The sequence below is a fragment of the Ursus americanus genome, chromosome 18, assembly GCF_024610735.1.
Source record: "Ursus americanus isolate L20-20 chromosome 18, mUrsAme1.1.p, whole genome shotgun sequence".
Taxonomy (NCBI): Eukaryota; Metazoa; Chordata; class Mammalia; order Carnivora; family Ursidae; genus Ursus; species Ursus americanus.
Window position 1 is genome coordinate 4,353,487 of NC_142144.1, and position 20,305 is coordinate 4,373,791.

The 20,305-nt window shown below is 60.1% G+C and overlaps 1 protein-coding gene across 3 annotated transcripts in view; it reads right to left on the reverse strand.

Annotated features, from left to right (window-relative positions):
* Positions 1-1,508: 1,508 nt before the first annotated feature.
* The window catches only part of NTNG2 (netrin G2), a 67,741-nt gene continuing 48,944 nt past the window's right edge, over positions 1,509-20,305 (reverse strand). For 2 of the 3 annotated variants that reach the window (XM_087869237.1, XM_087869236.1), the window contains exons 5-9: positions 15,745-15,917; positions 12,745-12,771; positions 5,014-5,181; positions 3,416-3,550; positions 1,509-2,806 (exon numbers count right to left, since the gene is read on the reverse strand). In XM_087869237.1, the coding sequence (XP_087725363.1) occupies positions 2,571-2,806; positions 3,416-3,550; positions 5,014-5,181; positions 12,745-12,771; positions 15,745-15,917 (739 nt within the window). In that variant the 3' untranslated portion in view covers positions 1,509-2,570. Of the gene's footprint in view, positions 2,807-3,415; positions 3,551-5,013; positions 5,182-6,720; positions 6,817-8,319; positions 8,395-11,796; positions 11,935-12,744; positions 12,772-15,744; positions 15,918-20,305 lie in introns of all 3 variants that reach the window. The other variant, XM_087869238.1, reaches the window with a different exon arrangement.

A 20,305-nucleotide genomic window follows, 5' to 3' on the forward strand; every position in this document is an offset into this window, starting at 1 on the left:
CAGGCTCTGCTTCTCACATGGGAAGCCTCCCTAAGGGGCGTGTGAGTGTTGGGGGTACATTACTTTGGTGCCTTCGTATTTTAACACTGTGAGGAGGAGGAGGAAGGCGGCCATTAGTTACAAATTGCAGCCAGCAGCTACTGTTTGTCTAGAGGTGGGTTTGCTCGGCCTGCCCACGCTCGGTCGAAGCTGGAGGCAGCTCCTGTCCGGGGAAAGAGGTGGCTTGAGACAGCAAGGCCTGGACACCGCGGCCTAATGCTGTGACCCCTCTTCCTTGTCATGGGCAGTGTCGGGGGCGGCTGTGGCCGAGAGAGGGAGGGTGTCGGTCTCTCTGCCCTCAGTGGACTCAGGGGGCGGGGTGGGGCCGGATGCTGGGCGGGGAGAGCCAAGAGCTTGGGAACTGAGAAGTCTTTGTGAAACAGAAAACCCTAATTCCAGTGTTTGAGTCACATCAAGATTTATTTTTTTCTCACACATGAGGAAGTGCAGAGGTTGGGAGGCAGGCCCGGCGTGCTTGGCTCGGCTGATGCCTCAGCCCCACCACCCTGAGAAGGACGCCCTCACACCCAGGGCTGCCAGATGGCCCCTCCCCCACTTCTGCTGCCTGAGCACCAGGGGGACGGGCAAGAGAGCAGGGCCGGGGCCCCAAACTGGCCAACTAAAGCTTGGTGGGGAGTCAGGGGGGAGGGGCTTTTAAGGAACTTTCTAGAAGCCCCATCCATCAGTCCTGCTTACATTTCGTGCATCACAGGCCGACCCTATACACGAGGAGCCCCGGGATGTCTTCCTTTCACTGGGGTTCTGTCAGTAAGGAGGAAGGTGAAGAAGCCACAGGGGGCCTGACAGAAGGCACTTCCTTTAGGGGTTGGGAGCTGACCCCTGCAACCTGGAGTTGGGGATGGGAGCTGAGAGACGCCAGCAGGGTTGGCTTTTGGCCGTGAGGAGCCTTGACTCCTGTTTCATATCCCCCCTCCTGTGCTGTATTGTAATCTCGTTGTCCTCAAGGCCAAGTTCTGTGGAACTGGGTCTTAGCCTTGCTTTGGGGATTTGAAGATGGGTGGGGAGGCAGGTCTAAACTTCCCAGCCTGGAAAGCGTGGCTGCAGGTGCCAGGGGATAACTGCAGGTGGGGGCTGTGGGAGCAGCTACGAGCCAGAACTGACTCATGGGGCTGGGAATCTTCTGGCAGAAATCTGGGCCTTCTCGAGAGTAAGCGGGGAGAAGTACAAGCACCCAAGGGTGGGAGAGATGCAGGGGACCCTCCCATGGCACAGGGCCTCAGCTGATGGACCCCATTCTTCAGAGTGTCCTCCCACAACTCCCAGGCCACCCCTGGGTCTCCCTGGCCACCCCTGTGTGATCTTTGGGAGGGAAAGGGGAACAGGAAGGTGGTGGGCTGTGGATTCCTTCCACGGATTCCAGCACGGAGCGCTGGACAGAGGCCGCAGCAGCAGACACGGGGCCTGAGGCTGGGGGTCCCACAGGCCCTGAGAGACACATCCATTCCCATTTATAAATCACCAGTCAGTTCCCTCGGACCTCTCAGCAATGGTACCAATGTCCACCATGTGCTTTTAAATTCAAGGGCAGCTGCGGAAAAGTGCCAATAAACTTTGGATTTTTTTTTAAGGGATAGGAGGGAGGCAACAGTCTGGGGAAGGTGCTAACAGGTGGGTTCCCCTAACAAGGGGTTAGAGGGCTCTGTTAGCCACCCCTGCCGGGAGGGGGGCTGCCTGATCTCACCCACAGAAAGGGCTGGGGAAGTGGTGGCCCTCATCGTGAAATAGTTTCTCCAAGGCTCCTTTAAACTCCAAACCTGCAGGGTGTAAATGAACACGGAAAGAAAACAGGCCCGGAGGCAGCAGTGAGCAGACTCTTTACTCCGTTGGATTACACACCATCAACCACCTGCAGCGGCTCGTGTCCTCCTTGTAGGGACAGTTAATACAAACAAAATAGTTCTCTACAAAACAAAGTTTCCAGCCCTCCCAACCCTCCTTCCTAACTCCCTCCCCCAGACGGTGAGTTCCTTGGTCACCAGGCCTCACGGAGTCCGGTGGGTTGCAAAGGAAAACAAAGAAAGAAGAGTTGGAGGTAACTGGACCTCCGGGTCCGCTGGCCGATGGTAAGCCAGGGACAGGCGCAGGGGGTGTCCGCAACAGTCGTGCGAGAGTGTGTGTGTGTGTGTGTGTGTGTGTGTGTGTGTGTGTGTGTGTGTGTGTGTGGCGGGACCTGGAGGTGTTGAGGTGAGCAGCGTTTCCCCCCACCCCGTCTCACCGCCAGCAAAAAAAAGGGTGAGGGGCGGCGGGTAATACAAAAGAAAAACTAAGACCCAAATCGCAGGCTGCTGGGGCCAGAGCCGCACAGCGCCCCCTGCGGCGGCGGAGGGCAGTGCCGGGGCGGGGGCAGGGGCCACGGGCCGCGGCGGGAGGAGGCGGGAGGACTCTGCTGAGTAGCACCTGGGAGCAGCTCGGGCCGCACCCTTCTCGCCGCCCGGCCTCGGACGCCGGCCCCCGAACCCCCGAGCCCCCCGGCTCCCGGGGCGCAGAGCGCAGGGTCCTCCGGGCCGGGCTCAGCAGCCCAGCCGGGCGGCCAGCCCCAGCAGCAGCAGGCAGCCGAGCAGGGTGGCAGGGCGCGGGGCGGCCCCGGGCGCGCGGTCGCAGTCCAGGCCGCCGTCCTCCGCGGCGGGGTCGCACCGGGGCTGCTCGCAGCGCACGCCGGTGTAGCCGCTTGGGCAGGCGCAGCGCTGGTTTTGCACGCAGGTGCCGCCGTTCTGGCAGAGCAGCTGGTCGTCGTCGCACACGTTGGCTGCAGGGCGGAGGGGCAGTTAACGCGGGCGGTGGCCCAGTCCACCCCCCTCGCTGGAGCTTCTGCGACTGAGACGGACCCGGGGGTGTTGGAGGCTCAGGGCGCACTTGGTGCGAAACGGCCCTGCGTGGATGGTGACAGTGGCCGGGCGAGACCTGGTCCCTGTCTTTTTTCCCGCACTGCCCCTGGCTCTCCCCGCTCCCGGCCCACTGGCCTTGGGACGCACCTGCTCTCTCTCCTCCGGAGCTTTGCACCTGCTATTCCATGTGCCTGGAGCGCCCTTCCACCCTCCTCCGAGGCTAGAGCCCACTTGTTCCTTCGGTCTCGCCAGGCCATCATTTCCTCGGACGGCCTCCCTCCCCGCAAACCCATCCTTGTCAGCCAAACCCACCAACCGCCAGCTCCACCTTTGCCTCCAACTCCCTCCTCAACCAGCCCCCAGATCCACCTGGCACCAGCCCCAAATTCCTGTCGCCTCAGGCCCCGCCCACCGTCCCGGACCCCGCCCCTGGTCCCCACCCACGATCCAAGCCCCGCCTCTGGAGGCGCCTGTCCCCGCCCCTCGCCCCACCCACGAACTAAAGCCCCGCCCACTGGGCGGGCACTCACGGTAGCAGCCCTGGCGCCAATAGTGCGTGGGGAGGCAGTCGTCGCACTTGGGTCCCGCTGCGCCCTCGCGGCACTCGCAGAAGCCGGTCTCGTTGCACCGGTCGTGCACTGAGCCGATCTGGTTGCAGTTACACTCTGGACGGACACGTGGACGGTGTGCGGTCAGGGCGACCTGTGGGCGTCCTCCGCACCGACCCCCACCCCGCCTGGCCCCGCATCCCTCCAGCCGGCTCCCCGGACTCCCCCGGTGATGCACCCCACATCAAGTCCACGTGAGCCCACGGCTGCCCGAGGGTCCGCATCTCGAGGGAAGACTGTACCGTCTTGGTTCTCTAGCATCCATTACTCACTCCCTCTCTCTGGTCCTGGCGCTGTGTGGCCTGGGGCAGCCCCACCCCCTCTCTGGGCCTCCGTCTCCCTCTGTGTAACTGGAGGGAGCGCTGATCCTTCCCAGCTCCAAAGGGCTCTACGATTACTGACAGGTGGGAGGAGCCTCATCAGAGGCAGGCAACCGGGGCGGGGGGGGTGCGGGGGGGATAGTCCGCATCTGCATCTCCTCTCCAGGGCGAGTGGAGGAGCAGCCCCGGAGGCCTCCGGATTCTCCCCAACCCTCTCCCAGTTGGTTTCCTGGGGCCTCTGCTCTGTGCGAGGGGGCAAGTGTCCCCACTCTGGGAGTCCTTGAAGCCCAGAGCTGGGCCCCGGTGAGAAGGCAGAAAGAGGCAAGGAAAGGAGGGTATTGGGAAGGGGGAATGCCTCTCTCCTCGGATCCAGAGTCCCCACCCTGTCCCTGCAGCTGGCCGGTATGACTTCGGCAGCACAATTCTGTTTGAATCACTTTAGAGTTGATGGAATTATCTGAAGGCTGATGCCATAATTCAGACTGACAGCTCCAGCCTTGCGGGCAGCCCCTCCTCTGTGAAGTCAGAGCTGACCTGGTGGGTGGAGGATGGGCAGTGGGGTGCCAAGGGGGCTGGGCACCCTAGGTCTGAGAATTAGCTTCCACTGAAGACAGAGGCTGGGATGGTGGGCTGCCCTTCCAGGCTGGTGGGTGTCGGCCAAGGCCATGGGTTTGGCCTTTTGGGATGGCCTGCCCCAGCCCTGGTCCAGGGCCCCCACGGATTGCTTCTCTACCCCAAAGCCAGTCCTGCCGCAGAGTTTGAAGAGAGCAGACCGAGTGCCCACTGGGTCTTACAAGCTGGGCCTCTGCTTACAAAGCATTAGAAGAACTTCATTAGAAGAAACGCTTCAGTCACAAAAAAGGAGTTGAAAACCTTTGATCTAATCCACTTCCCCATTTTACAAGCGGGGAAACTAAGGCACACAGCAAGCTCTAGAACCAGTCTTTGACGCTAACTAGTAGTTCTGAATTTCCAATGCCTGTGGGGATGACCGAAGGGGGAGGTTATTAATAGAGCAGATTCCAGAAGCTTCTGTCCTCAGGCCCAGCTGAAATGGGCCCCGGAAATGAAATTCTCCCCGGGGTTCCCCAGGGCCTGCTGAGGCCAGGGTCTCCGGACCGCGCCCCACGCCACTCAGCCCCCGCGCCCCCTCCCCGCCCCCGCCCTCCCCCGTGCCCACGCCCCGCCCCCGCGGCTCACCGATGCACACGTTCTCGTCGTCCAGCTCGGCGGAGCCGTTGCGGTAGTAGCCCAGACGGCAGTGCTGGCAGTGCTGGCCTCGCGTGTTGTGCTTGCAGCTGACGCAGGTCACCACGTTTAGGAAGTCGATGTAGCTGCAGCGGTTGGAGTGGCCGTAGCACTCACAGTCTGGGCCGGCCGAGCGTGAGAAACCCCACGGGTCAGTGAGCCAAAGCAGACTGTGCCTTCCTGCCACCCCCTGCACCGTGTATTGGGGGAAACTGAGGCACGGGGCCAGGACAGACCAGCCCCAGGACATGCAGGGAGGCAGGACCTGGCACGGGAAGGTGCCATGGGCCTCCAACACTTCTGTACCATTTGGGAGGAGGCAGGTGTGCCACCTTCGAGCGGGAAGGAGGACCCGTGTAGGCCCAGGTCACAAGTTCCCACCTGGCCCTGGGAGCAGGAACCCAGGGAGGGGCAGTGGACAGCACCTGCCTGGCGGGGTGCCAGGTTGACGTGCTCTCGGAAGGATGCCCGCGTGATGCCGGGGTGATTGGAAATGATTCATGCAGGGAGGATGGGTCATGCGGCCAGTGTGAGCTCAGGAAGGCCAGTGCCTGGGTTCATGACGCTCACCATTGTACCCCAGTGACTCAGTGAAGGATAGATGCATGCATGGATGCTGGGCAAGATGGAATGGGCCAGGAGCTTCCTCCACATGCTGCTTTGGAAGATGGTTGGAAGGAAAACGCCCACCTGCTGGACCTTTTATTATTAGCCTGAGCTGTTCTGCAAATTTGATTGGCACCAGAGGGCCTCCTCTTGCATGACCCTGAGAATGAATGCCGTCTTAGGGTTCGTGCCTGGGGCATCTCGTTTTGCCTCTCGTTGTCTCGGCCTGGCTTCTGACTCTTACTACCCACACACGGCTCCACACCGAGGACAGCGATCTCTGTGCCATTCTGCTGTCTCCTCCAGCACCCCTGCTGGGACTGGCAAGTCCTACGACTGCCAGGGAAGGCATCCTGAAGGTGTTGGGACATCGCTCCTTGCCCCCACGAAGGCAGCCACCTCTTGGTGTCCCTCCTAAGGGGCTCAACATCCCCTTGAACAGGAAGGCCCACGTGGCTGCCCTTGAATGCCAAGGACGCTGGCCACCCTCTTGAAACGCCATCTGTGTATCTCCAGAGGACCCAACCTCCCTTTTGTGATGGGAAAGGAAGGAATTGACGAGGTCTTGGTGGTCAAGGGCATGAGAGCCCTTGGAGACTGTGCCCGAGGAGACAGCGGGGAGACAGAGGGACAGCGGGCATGTCACACCTTGAGTCTCCTGGACCTGCCCCCTTCACCTGTCCTGCGGGAATGAGAAGGTGAGGCATCCAAGTGTCTCAAGGAGTAGTGCCAGTGACCCCTGTGTTCCAGCTCTTGTTCCAATCGAGACGAGCCCCTGGGCCACACCTCCCAGGGGGGCCAGGACAGGCTATTTCTGGTCGCTGCTCTGCCTGCCCCGGGCCTGCCCACTGTGCTTCTGACTCATACCTGCTCCCAGCTCCCTTGGGGAGGGAGGACTGAGGGAAGAGAGGCTCAGTTTCACCTTGACCCAGCTACTCCGGGAGGGTTTTCTGAGCCAGGCATGGGTCCTCCGTTCTGCATCGCTGTTTTCCAATGGAGGTGAGGGTAGAGGTGCTGGAGGAGGGCTGGTCCAGCCCGGGGCCTTCCTCTTACCTTGGAACTCTTCAATGGGCACCACTTGAGCAGCTTTGGGCTTGAGCTGGAAAGGTTTGGAGGCCAGGGCAGGGGGAGGGGCGGAGGTGCCCACAGCTTGGAGAGATGAGAAATAAGTTCCTTCGTCGTCATGGTCCAGCTGCCCAGGGCGGGCTGCCCGGGCCCAGGGAAGGCCCAATGAAGGCTTCCACTGTGCCCCGGGCGTGCTCTGGGTGGCCTTGTCACCTGCTCAGATTTGAGGGGACACAGCACATCCAGGAGCATTGCAGGAACAGCCCTGTCTTTGGTGCCCCTTTGGAGCCCACTGAACGCTCGGCTGGATTAATTCTCCCAAATTACTTCTCTAACCCCCAGTATCGCCTGACAGCATGCAAGGTGCTTTGCTGAAACAGAGTGATTTTTTTTTTTTTTTTGACTGATTGCAGACATCGCTTTCCTCTCCCCTCCCCTCTCCAAACTCCCGTGAGCATCCAATCCGGAGCATGGGCCTGGCGTCCAAGGCTTTGGCATCTCCCTTTCTGAAGCATCCCCCCTGCTCCAGCCAAAGTGAGTCCCTTACTATTCATAGATTCCCTGCTTGCTGGTGTTGTGAGCCACAAGCCCAGACTGCCCCAGCCTCCACATCAGAACCCACCGGGGCCTGGCCCCATCTTTGTGAGTGAGCATGACACTGTCTGGGCGGCAGAGTTTGCTCGGCGTCCCTCTGGGAGCCTGTGGTGCCCTCGTCAGTCCAGGGCAGGGAAGTGATGGTTCCAGGTGCTCCATCACCAGGGAGGATGCCCTGCTCAGGGGCCTGCAGACCCTCCCTCACAGATTGTGGGTTCAGCTCCAGGACTGCCTGCCAGCAGAGGGCGCTGAGAGCCCTGTTCACCGCTCACGGAGGGGCTGGAGGTGTGGGGCCAGGGTTGTTGTCCAAGCAGGCATTAGGACCTCATGTCCAGGGAACAGGTGAGCTGGAATGGGAACAACCTCCCTTCTTGGAGAGTTGGACAAGGCCCTGTGTGCTTCCTGCGTCTGTCTGTCTCTGGCTACCAACGAACCTACGTGTGTCTCCTCCCACTGGCGTGGGAGACTGAGGCTAGGTATCAGTACCTTCTATGATGTCCCCTGCCCTGCTCACTGCCACCCCACCACCAAGCCTCTGCCCTAGCTGGTGCTACCACCTGGAATGCGCGATCTTCTTTCATCTGCCCATAGCCAGCCCCTCTGTCTGGGTCTGACTGCCACCCGGCTCCTGCAGGGGCCCTGACTCTCTCTCTGAGCTCCATCTCTGCCCCCGGCGTCTGTGGCTGACAGTGGCAGGACAGGGTTCCTGCTATCAGGGCAGAGCTCCACTCGGCTCCAAAGCCCTTGGGGGGGGGTGGTGACGGATTAATAGGGGTTGGGTCTGGCGGTATCACACTGGGCATCTCTAAGAAGGTGAGAGTTGGGGCGGGGGCAAATAGAGCGCCAAGGCCCCCGCCTCTGTTCCCACAGGCCCCCTCCCACCCCAATCCCACCACATACACCTGCTACTCCACTAAAGAGGGAGGGGCCTACCGTCTAAGGAGCTTTCAGTGGGGGGTTGTCTAATGCCCGTGCAGGCCCTGCCCCCCATACCTTCTGCACTGGAGGGCGCCTGGGGCCAGGGGGAGCTCTCCCCAAGGGGGGCAGCCGTAGATGGCCTGATCCACTCTTGGGGGAAAGAAGAGAAGAAACTCAGTTATGTGACGGGGTGGGGCTGGGGCATCCTGGAGACACACTGAGGCATCACACACCCTTAGCAGCAGCACTGTTAGAAGCGGCTCTGTCTGCACTGGCCAAATAGAACTGGGTCCAAATCTACCAGAAAGGCAGCATCTACTCTACTACAGGCTGTGGAGGGCACACGTGGACTTGAAGCCAGATAAGGGGAGCGGGGAGAGCCCGAGAATCTGCGTGCTTTAGGCTGTCATTTCCTCAGTGGGACACCTGATTTGTACGACTTTCCTGTGTGGTCCCCGTTCCTACTGAGGGTAGACTTGGATCTGATCCTGTGTCTGGGCCCAGACCTCTCTGTGCTGAAGTCCCTGGCTAATGGCTGAAAAGGGGCACATGTGTCATCAAAGTGTCCAGAAGTGTCCTCGAAGGCTTCCTGTCCAACACCGATGTGGGGACCGGAGCCCCTCCACCATCTGACCTATCTTCCCAACCCATGGTTAGGACTACTTTCACCAGGGACCCCAAAGTGAGTCACCCCCCAGTGCCATTAGAGCCTATCTCCAAGACTACTGGGACACAAAGCAGGGGAAGCAGTCTGGGCTGGCGAAGGAAGGCATTGCTCTGCACGCTGAATTTCAAAGGACAAACCCAGAGGGACAGGGGAGAAATCGGATTCTTTCCGCTTCTTAAAGGGATTACGCACAATGCCAGTTGGTGGGGAGAAAAAGAAAATGTACCAGCTAAAAAGTGCAGGAGACTTTCCAGCTGGGAGCTGGGGGCCTTTGGACATCAAAGTGACATTAATATGGTGCTCAATGAGGAGAAGAGGCTGCAGGACCCAAACCGGCAAGGGCTTAATTAGAGCCGCAGTAAAACCCGCCCCGAAGGCTTTTTGCTTTGGAGCTTTTCTCCCACCACCCTCTGCGGTTGAGGATTAGGGGTCTTGATCAGCTTTTCCTGCACGGCAGCCCCTGCCCTCCAGACAGCTTGACATTGGCAGGAGGGGGTAACATCTGGGCCAGACGTTCACAGACCCAGCTGGACTCTGGCCAAAGAGCTGAAACACCTGTTGGGAGGCACGTGGGGGGAGACTTGGGACCTTTCTGGGGGCTGGGATCTGGGGGTAAGAAAGCCCCCTGGCTGGGCTCTCTGGGGCACACTCAGGTGTGCAGGAAGAACATTCTTGCAATGGCCTGTGTCGTGTGCCAAGGCCAGATGGAGGCCCCGTCTGTTCCTTTGGAATCGGGGAGCTGGTCTTAAAGACAGCACCAGCTCACGGCCTTGAGGCTGCAGGGGGGGGGGCAGCACTGGGGGGCTGAGCCCGGAAGCTAGCCTCTGGAGTCAGGGAGCCCCGAGTTCGAATGCTGCCCGTGCGCCTTTGTAATCCTATGACCTTGCTCAGCTGCCTCTTTTCTTTTTCAACAGCTTTATTGACACGTAATTTACATACCATGAAACCCAGCTGTTCCTTCCTAAGTCGTAACACCCTCACCTGTGGGGCCGGGAACTAACGGCCCTAACCCTCAGAGCTGGGAGCCCAGGGGAAGTCCACACTCTGCCGGCTGGAGTGACTGTCATTCTTACCGGGGGTCCAGGTACATGGGGCCCAGGGCATGGGCTTCCGTTGCTAAGAGGAGCGACGGCCCCCGAGCCATGGGCTGCTCGGGTTGCTGGCTGTCGTGCTGGAACCACCTTCTCCCCTGGGCGCCCTGCCGCCTGACACTGGGCTTAGCACGCACAGCCGACCACGACCCACGGTGGGCTTGAGGAGCGCCCCTTCTCGCCACTTGGGTCCTGGAGACCCTCGCAATTCAAGCCCCCCTCGCCTTGACTGCCCCAGCCTTGGACTGTCTGCTTACCTCCCAGCTGTGCGGTTTGCTTGCCCCACAGCCCTCGCACTAAATCAGAAGTGGCTCGGAAAACGGATTCAGGGTTCCTCAGTGTGTGTGTGTGTGTGTGTGTGTGACAGAGCATCTGGCCTCCCACCCAGACAGGCTGCTGTTTGCGCGCAGACACGGCCCCCACCACAGCGAGTTTTGCTCCCATCTGCCCATCATAGGCTTAGTTCAGGCCAAAGCTCGGGTGGCCGAGCCAGTTTATGCCCTGGAATTCCCAGCGTGGACCTATCCTTCACCCCAAAGAGGATCCCTGGGCCAGCAGGCTCACCTGAAATCCCTGAGTCTCCTGACTAGCCCCTGCCTCCTGCAAATGCCTCGTGGAGAAGGGAGGAGGGCAGAAATAAAAGGAACTGGGGTGGGTCACCCTCCAGGTCCCCTGGAGGAGTTAAGCAAGATGGCCCAGGAACAAGGGGGCTTTTCCACGGCATTCACCCAGGCGTGGAAAGGGCTGAGCCCCACTCCAGGCCAAGGCGGGAAGAGGCTGAATGTGGATCCCTTCCCCAGCTGAAGGAGGGGTTTCTGCCCACTGGAGACGCGGTCTACCCCTCCCCAGGTCCGTGTGCAAAGAGAGGAAGGGTCGTGGCTCTGCCCAAGGAGCGAGGAGCCCCTGCCATCTCCTCTCTGCTGGGGCACACTGCTGAGGCACCCCTTGCCAGCTGGGACCAGGAGGAATTCCCCTGGACACATCCTTCTGGCACCCTCTGGGAAGGATGAGTCCTTTCAGACTCCGGCATTTGCAGTGGGCAGGGACAGATGAGCCCAGAGGGCCACCCAGCACCCCAGGCCTCGACTACACACCAGTCCAACTGTGGAGGGGACTTAGAGCCAGAGAGCAGGTGTTTCCAAGCCTGTCTGTCACTGCAGACCCCTAAGACTGGCTGCTCTGGCTGATGTGGGGCAGGATAGGATGCTGGCCCTGGCTTGGCCCTGCCCCCCGCACTCAGCCCAGAAAAGCTCAGCAGTCCCTATTCTAAGCACCCCTGCCCAGAGGCGCCCTTCTGCCTTGCTGATCAGAGGAGCTCACCTTCTTGGCTAACTCTGTGCTGTCCGCTCCCAGGGGTCGGCCGCTGAGGAGCTAGAGGCAGGGAGGGGTGGGGATGGCGGGCCAGCTCCATGGAGCACTGAGGCAGGAGCTCCCCTGGGAGACAGGCTTTGGGTGAACTTCCTGTGGCCTCAATGCCTCTGGGCACCTCCCCTTCCTTGGTCCCCCTGCCCTCTCAGCCACGCTGGTCTTGGAACCTTCCTGAGCAGTGCTTCGGGAGGCAGGAGGAAGGAGCATCGAGGGGCTTGAAGTGAGCCCCAGATCCCCCGGCTTGGGCCCAGGCACAGGTGGGCCCAGGCGTCCTAGAGGCCCCTCAGCCCCGCGCTCTCGGGCTCTGCAGTCTACCGTTCTCTACTCTAGGAGCCAAGCCCCAGGGCCGACACATCACACGCAGAGGAGGGGGCGTGGTGGGAAGTGGGGAAGAGCAGGGCAGCTGGGCTGTCCCTGGGAACCCACCTGCGGGCTGTGGGGTGCTGGGGGCCATGGGGGCCCGCCCAGTGGAAGTAGAGGGGGTGGGAGTGCTGGGGTCCCCTCTCACGGCCTCAGTGGCCACAGGGGCTTTGGGGACGGGGTCTTTCCGGGGCCTGGCGACGCCTGGCAAGAGATGAGAAAGGCAAGAGGGTGGGGAGTTGGCAGGTGTGGGGGCGACGCAGGGAAGCCACTTCTGGCCTGAGTGGGCCAGCATCCCCTCCAGGGTCCAGCTTCCCCTGGCCCCAGCTCTACACCCCCCCCACTGGGGTCCCAGCAGGAAGCAGCCCCCGGAGGGCTGTGGCTCCCCCTCGAGCATTTCTGAAACGTGAGGGGGGCCACTGGCTGGCGCTTTGACCCTGGCAAGTCCTCTCCTGATGACTCTAAAAGCTGACAGCTGAACCCACCTCGGGGGAGGGTGCTGGGGGGAAAGGAGGTGCGGAAAGTACTCCACTTAGCAGGAGCCTGGCGCTGTGAGCACTGGAGAGCCAGCAGGGTGCGGAGGACTGGCCAGCCTGCAGGTGCCCACACCCGACCTCCCTCCCGCGGCCTGCCTGCTCTGAGCTGGCCTGCAGGCAGCAGGAGCCTCGCGTACCTGCCCCAGGCTCACGGGCACACAGGTGCAGGCTGCCCCCAGCCTGGCAAACCCCACAGTAAGGCTGGGGAGGACTTCTGCCCCTGGCTAGGAAGAAGGGACCCCCGTTCTTGCCCGGAAGGAGAGGGAGTCATGGGAAGTTTAGGGTGGCAGGGCCCTTTCCAAAGCAGCACGGACCAGGAAGCTCGAGGGGAGAAATGTGGGAGGCGCTGGCTGTGGGCCACAGCCCAGGGGACAGGAGGGAGCGGGCAGAGGTGACGAAGTGAATGGGGTGCAGTTGGAGTCGTGCACTGGGGGCCCCGGTGGCCTTCCCCAGGGTGGTGGACCCGGAGCGTACTTACTGCCAACAGCGGAGCCTGCAGCAGCACCTGGGGGAGAGAAGGAGGGTCACAGGGCCTCCCCGCAGAGAGGGGGCAGTGACAGGGCTGGGGAGGTGACAGGGCTGGGGGAGGGAGACCTGGAGGCCACGTGCCGGGCTGGCCCCATTTATGCCATTTCATTCTCACGTCCTCCCTCAGAGGAAGGGGCCACCTTAGCCCATTTTGTGGATGGAGAAACTGAGTCTCAGAGCTGTGACTGACTCTGGGGGACCTGCTGGAAAATGTCAAACACTCCACTGGGGCTTCACATGCACCCTCGTCTTTGAGGTTAGACTCTCAGGCCCCCCACACACCGGACAAGGAGGTGGGGGGCCTATCTTCAGGGGGCACTGGGATGCCGGAGGACGTCATGGGCACGGCGACAGGGGCAGACAGGTTTCCTGGAGGCCACTGAAGAGAAACCACAGTGTGTGCTCCCATCTGGGGAGATGCGGAGACGGCCGAGTGACTCACTGAACAGAGTCACCGCGGCTGCAGTGTGTGGAGCTCTCGCTGGACGCCAGGCACGTGCTAAGCGTGGCCCCCATGTGGCCCGTTTAGTCCTTGTGAAACCCTACAGGGGTTCATCAGGGCCCTGATTCTACAGATCGAGGACACAGGGCTCCGGGTAAAATGACCTGCCCAAGGCTGCACAGCTGCGAGTGGCCTTGTGTGTGTGTGTGTGTGTGTCTGTGCCCCGGGGGCCGAAGCAGGCCTAAGGTCAGGGGTTGACCAGGGAGTCTCGGGAGACCACGGTGAGAATCCTCAGTCCCAGAAAGAAGGAGCTGATGCCAGGCACGCCCCCCAGGTGTGCCTGAAGTAGAACTGAGGGTGAGGACGCCCCTCGGCGCCCTGGGAGGCCCTCCGGGGGTGGGGTGTGGGCAGCAGGCTACACGGCGCACAGACCTCCCCCGAGTGAGCCCAGGGGACGCCAGGGATGCCCAGGAGGACAATCCCACAGGGCCTTGTGTGGGGGAGCGTGGGCTGGACTGGGTTAGGATTTGATTCTGAGGGTCCCGGGCAGGGGCACCCTGGTAAGAGCAGCCCTTTGCCTGCAGTAGGGAGGATGGGCTGGCGGGGCCTCGACGGGAGGGCCGCTCTCGCAGCAGTGAGGGAGGGGATGGGAGATCGAGTGGGGGCAGTGGAGAGGACGGGCTAGCATCATGGGGGACCCCCACACTTGCAGCTTGGCCCCCTGGGTGTTGGGAGGTAGGGACATGGTGGGGGGTGTTTCTGTCTGTGTCTGGGGGCTGTTCTCTCCTGTTGTCCTAGGGAAGGTGTGGGCGTCCCAGGTGAGAAAGCGTTAGGCTGATGACACTGAGCACCTCCAGCCTCAGCTCTGCTCCCAGGGATTCCAGGAGAAACCCCTCCTTTGGCGGGGGGAAGCTCCGGAGAAGCAGAGACCAGCTCCAGGAGCTCCCGCAGATGAAGGGGCTTCGCCTGCCCCTGCAGGACGGAGGGGAGAGGTTCAAGAGGCAAAGCCCCCGGCGGGCTGGACAGACGGTGGGCACTGCGGTGTGTGGCCTGCAGGTTGGAGCAGGTCTGTGAATCTGCCAGTGTCGGGGGCCTTGGGCAGATCCTTCCAGGAGCTGGGGTGGAGAGCGGGGAGGAGGAGGCCAGCAGGACAGAAGGGAGGCCGACTGCCAGTCAGAGAGGGAGGTGACAGCCACTAAGGAAAGGACTCAAGGGGTGGCTCCAACAAAGAGATGGGTCGGGCACCTGGCGAGGAGGGAGCTGGGAGGGGCGGCTGTTAGCGCCCAGAGCTCTGGGTGCCTTTGAAGGCCCAGAGTGCCGTGAGCGCCTGGCAAGTCACCCCTTCAAAGGGCTGTTGCCCGGCACAGGCACGACATGGCTGTCATGGCCTCGCCGTGAGGCTTTCAGCTTTGATCAGCCTAAAGTCACATAAATCTTTCATGTCGGTGGAGGGAGGGCGCCAGTGGAAGGGCTCCCACAACGGTGCCCAGGCGGGTGGGTTGTCCCGGGGCAGGGGGCCGTCACCCGGCTCTGGCTTTGGAACCGGGCCCAGTGCTGGCGGTAGCTCGCTGCTGGACGAGGGCTGCTGGGCCTCGGTTTGCTCGTCTGGAGAGTGGGGGGATACTGATTCCACCCGCGGGGCAGCTGTGAGGGCTAAGGGAGAAGCTGTGTGTGGAGTGCCTGGTGTAGCCTCTGTCGGAGAGCTGACAGGTGTCAGACGTCAGTGACATCGCTAGGGGGATGGTCAGGGACAGTCCACCCTGGGGGCCAGGCCCAGCCCCTCCCACAGCAGCTCGGGGGCTCCCTGGGACTTGTGACTTCATGAAAACATCCATGGACTATGCTGGGGGCCCCTGATGAGTGGGGACCCCCCCAGAGGGTGTTGACAATGCAGGCACGTGTGGGCACACCGCGAGGAGCATTCCCCTGGCACGGGAAGGCTGAGCGGGAGGAGGGGACGATGCAGAGAAAGGAGGCTGCGAGGCTGGCAGGGATCTCCAGCCAGGCCTGAAAGCACCCCTCTGTAAAATGGGATCAGAGACCCACTTGCAGGGCCGACTCTGAGGGTCAAGGGGGGGGCAGTGCCTGTGTGGCAGGCTGTCAATGCCCTGTGAATGCTGGTTACGGTGCTGCTAACCCCAGTCTGGAGTCGGGGTCTCTGCGGCCCCCCTCCCGACACCCTGTGGTGTCTTCTCTCCAGCCCGCGGCGTCAAGCAGCGGAAGGACAGCGGGAGAGATGCCGAGCAGCTCCTCTCGGGTTTCCCTGGGCGCCTGGGGCCGGGAAGGGCTTAGGTGTTGCAGGAGGCAGGTGTGCCGTGTAACAGGGGGTGTGAGTGTGCACGCGCACGCACGCTTGTACTTGTGCACACGTTTGCACGCACGTCTGTGCGTGTGCGTGCTAGCATGTGTGCGTGCAGGTAGTGCACGTGCGTGTGACCCACAGCTCCCACGGTGGAGAGCAGGGGAGACCGCAGCCTCGCCGGCCAGGGCCGGGTGGGGGGTACGTACACGCGTTGGGAGAGCCGTGGGGCAGCGGCAGGTAGGAGCCAGCGCGCCAGGACCGGGTGCGGAAGTTCCTCTTGCACTTGCCGCAGTCGGGGCCCGTGGTGTTGTGCTCACACTCACACTGCAGGCTGCCCTCCCGCACCGAGCACAGGTTAGCGTGCAGGTTGCACTTGCACCTGGGGGGGGGGCACAGAGGGCCAGAGATGGCAGTGAATGGTAGGCAGGTGGACGCGGGAGGGTGACCCCGGAGGCCTCCCGTCCAGCCTGCTAGGACTCTCCCCCGGGACGAAACCTCCCCGCTTGCCCTGCTCTTCAGAAAGCATCATTTCAACGCTTTCCCAGGATAAAGCTGCCCCTGGAGCCCCTGCTGCTGGTCTACTCCCCTGTCTGATGGTGTGTGCCGCGACCTTGACCCAGACGCCTCGTCCTATTCACCTTTGCTCTCGACCAAGGCAGGCTGACAGGCAGCAAGAGCTGCTCACTGGCCGTCCCGGTGTAGACCCGGCCCCGGCCCAGGGCCGCAGCTCAGCTCTCAGCCTCGGCCCACGCCCACACCCTTGAGGGCAGATGGAGAGAACCCCGACTCCCAAAACCCTGTCAGTTCATCCACACATATATTATTCATTCATTCATTCAAATATTTATAGGCAACTCATTATCCTGAAATCCGGTAAATAAAGGGAGAGAATCAAGCATGTCCTGTCTGTCCTGTGTAAACTGTACCTCCAGGTAACCAACTGTGGATGAGGGGATGTTTCTTTTTATAGAAGCATCCCAGCTAATAACCGAAGAAGCAAGGTAGGATTAGAAGGTCGCCATGTAGCAGCACCCCCTTCGCGAACGGCTCTAGGCTCCGAGCGGCAGCAGCCTGCCATCTCACAGAGACCGCCGACCAGACAGTGCTTCCCAATGCAAGGACACATGGCACCCCAACCTGGTCTTACCAAGACACACACTGAACTGGAATCTGATCGAGACTCTGCATCCATCTATAAAATCCCAGGAAACACGGAGGGCAGAGACGTAACAACAGCAGTGGGACGCAGTCAGGCCAGTCCAGACAGAGGGGACTGCAGGAGCGATGAGCCAGCTTCCCTCCCAGATGAAGGGCAGGGGGGAAAAAACTGATGGGTGGGGGCAGATCAAGAGAAGCCTCAAAGGCATCAACCAATTGCAGGGCGAGGACCTCATCTGGATCTTGTTCAAAACTCAGATAAACAAATATTCATGAAACAACTGGAAATCGGAAGACTGACTGTCCTTGATGACCTTAAATTACTGTTGATTAGGTGCGGGGATGGTGGTCTGGTTACATTTTTAAAAGTCCTTCTCTTTTCAAGATACACACTGAAGTATTTACAGATGAAATGAACTGGGGTCTGGGATTTGCTTCAGAATAACACGGAAAGGAAGCAGGTGGCCAGAGATGGGGCTGAAACCAGAGAGACCACGAGCTGTTAACTGCCCAAGCGAGGGGCAGGTATATGGCAGTCCTCTGCGTGCATGCTGGAAATTCTCCATAATAGAAAGAAAGCAAGAGTGCTCTAGGTTCTGATACGGGAAGATTTCCAAGGTATATTGTCAACATTTGTAAAAAGCAACTTGCAGAATAACGTGTTTAGTAGAACCCTGTTTTTATTAAAATACGCAGAAACTATAGAGAGAGGGTACCTGTTATGTGCCAGGCTGTGGGCTGCGGAACAGATCGTGCGTTGGTCCACAAAGCAGGTGGGGTCCCTGCCCTGGTGGGGTATACAGTCTAGTAGGGCAATGATTAAAACCAGTGACTGGGTTGAATCTGTGGAGCACGGGGGCATCTTAGGCAGTGAAGACATCCAGTGTGACACGGTCATGGTGGAGGCAGGACACTGTGCATTGGTGCAAACCCGCAGAGCTGACAACACTGAGAGGGACCCCTGATGTAACCTACAGGCTCTGGTTCATGGTAACGCATCCCTGCTCAACACCTGTAACAAATGGACCACACTAGTGCCGACGGTAATGATGGGGGCTGCGTACAGGGGACGGGGGTATCGGGGACTCTCCACCACGGGCTCGAGTTTCTCTAAGCCTAAAACTGCTCCAAAACACAGCGTCTATTAATCTGACAATAGTCATCGTGAGACTCTTTAATTAATAGCAATTGTTACAGGTGCCTAAGCATCATACAGAGGAAAGGGTATTGTGGGGGGTCCTAACTTAGACTTGGGGGAACAGGATAGGCTTCCAGGAAGAACAGTTTTAAACTGGCCTGAAGGAGAATCAGGAGTTTGCCAGACAAGGAGGAGAGAACCTTCTGGAAAGAGGCAAGAACAGGAGGAAAGACCCGAGGGCTGAGAAGGCAGGTGGGAGGAGGCCAGCTCAGGACTCAGAGGCCACTGGGAGGTTGGAGGCAGTCTGCCCTGGTTCATCGTCTACATCCCTGTGGCAGCTCCATGCAGAGTGGCCTGTCTGGGCGGCCAGAGCCAGGGTGCGGAGGTCAGGGAGAAAGCTGGGCATCGGGTGGCAGAGAACAGAGGCTGGGCTCGGGTGGAGGCACGGAGGCCCCCCCAGTGAGGCCAGTCTGTGGTACTCAGTTACGGTATCCCTGAGCAGACTAATACATGCGTCTTCTGGTTACATTTCAAATACATATATCCACACCCAAATCACCAAGAGAAAATATATCTGGGTAGTAGCATGGTTGTCCTAGGTCGGGAGGGGATGGGCTGATACATAGTTTATTTTCTTCTTTGTCACACGGCACGTCTCCTACATTCTCTATCGTGAACAGGTATTATGTTTATAAGCAGATGATAAATGTTATTTTAAACTGGGTGGTCAGGCCAGGGTGGGGAGGGCGGCTGGCCGCTGAGCTCACACATGCCTTTCCTCTGGTGGTGGGGGGAGAAGTGGGTCCCTCAGGTCTCGGGGGGCTGGGTGGGAAACCCTGCTCCAAGTCACACACCACCTGTTGTTCCTGACTCAGTTCTCGGGTCCAGGGATGCCTCCCAAATTCTCTGGAAGGGAATTCTGACGCAGACAAAGGCCCTGTCCATGGTGTCAGCAGGTGCTGAAGTCTGTACTCTTCTCACTCCAGCCGCCCCCCAGCCCTGGCCCTGACCCTGTCGAGAATCTACTGCACTGCAGAGCTGGGCTCCATGGCGCATGAAGAAGCCTGTTCATTCTTTTCCGGAGTTCCAATCCACGGCCACATAGGCACTGTGGGCCTACCGTGTGCTCGGCTCTCAGAAAGGCACAGGGATGGGGCGCCTGGGTGGCACAGCGGTTAAGCGTCTGCCTTCGGCTCAGGGCGTGATCCCGGCGTTCTGGGATCGAGCCCCACATCAGGCTCCTCTGCTATGAGCCTGCTTCTTCCTCTCCCACTCCCCCTGCTTGTGTTCCCTCTCTCGCTGGCTGTCTCTATCTCTGTCGAATAAATAAATAAAATCTTTAAAAAAAAAAAAAAAAGAAAGGCACAGGGGAATGGGTAGGCACCTGTTGGTGACACTTCTTCACTGGGAAACAAGACCCTAGAGCTAGTCCTTGGCAAAGAGAGGTCCTGTGCTTAACCTTACTGGTCAGCACATATGGTGTGTCCCTAATGTCCTCACGTCCCCCTCCCTGATCCCCACACCCACAGTGCCCGTTAGCGGATCAAGGCTCTGACAAGTCCTGCAGGAAAGAAACCTGTCTGACTTTGTCTAACAGAAGTTTGTTTGCAAAATGAATTTGACCTCAGATTTTTTTTTTTCTCCCTTCTGAATTCCTATTTACCATCCCACTGAGCTAGCTGGAGAGGAACACCCCAGCTATGTGGAACCAGGAATGTACTCCATGCCTCTGGCCTGAGGACGGGATATTTTTAGATATCAGCTACATAAAGAAAAGATTGCCATCTCAACTTTGGGTGATAACACTGACCTTGGCTTGTTAAAAATGCATAAAGCCCGGCTGAATCTGAGAAGCAGATTGTAATGATGGTAGCAGGGAGTCCGGGGTGTCAGGGCTGGCCAGGCCCGTGGGGTCCAGGCTGGGGAGAAGCCAAGGCCGTGCAGCTAGTGACTCTAGACTCAAATCCTGACCCCGGCTCTGCCCCAGTCCCATGCTGGCCAGGCCCCCCCACAGGCCTCCTCTCCCAGAGGACGTCTTGGCTTCCCCACCCTTCCCGGCTGAGCCCTGGAATGAGCTCAGTGCCTCCCCCACCAAGGAGAGAAGTTCCCTGTTGGGCATGGCTGCCAGGAGAAGCCCACATAGTGGGGGGAAGCCTCACCAGGGCTGGCACAGAAACGGAACCCCGTCAGTGGGGCTGCTTCTTCGACTTCCTGTCTCTGCAGGAAGGTCTGGCCGACGCTGCCTCTGTGTGTACGCAGGTGTGTGCGCACACGAGCAAGGGGCTTGGCCTTTCTGGCTCTCTCCTTGTGTCGCTCTCTCTCTGTCTCTCCAGGTCTCTCTGTCTCTCCCTCCCCATCTCTGTCCAGCACGTGCTCTGAGCTTGCTTTCCTCTGGACCACTGCATAGGCCGTTCCCTCTACCTGGAGCACGCTGCCAGGCCCAGCCCCCGTCTCCCAAAGCTAACCCCTGG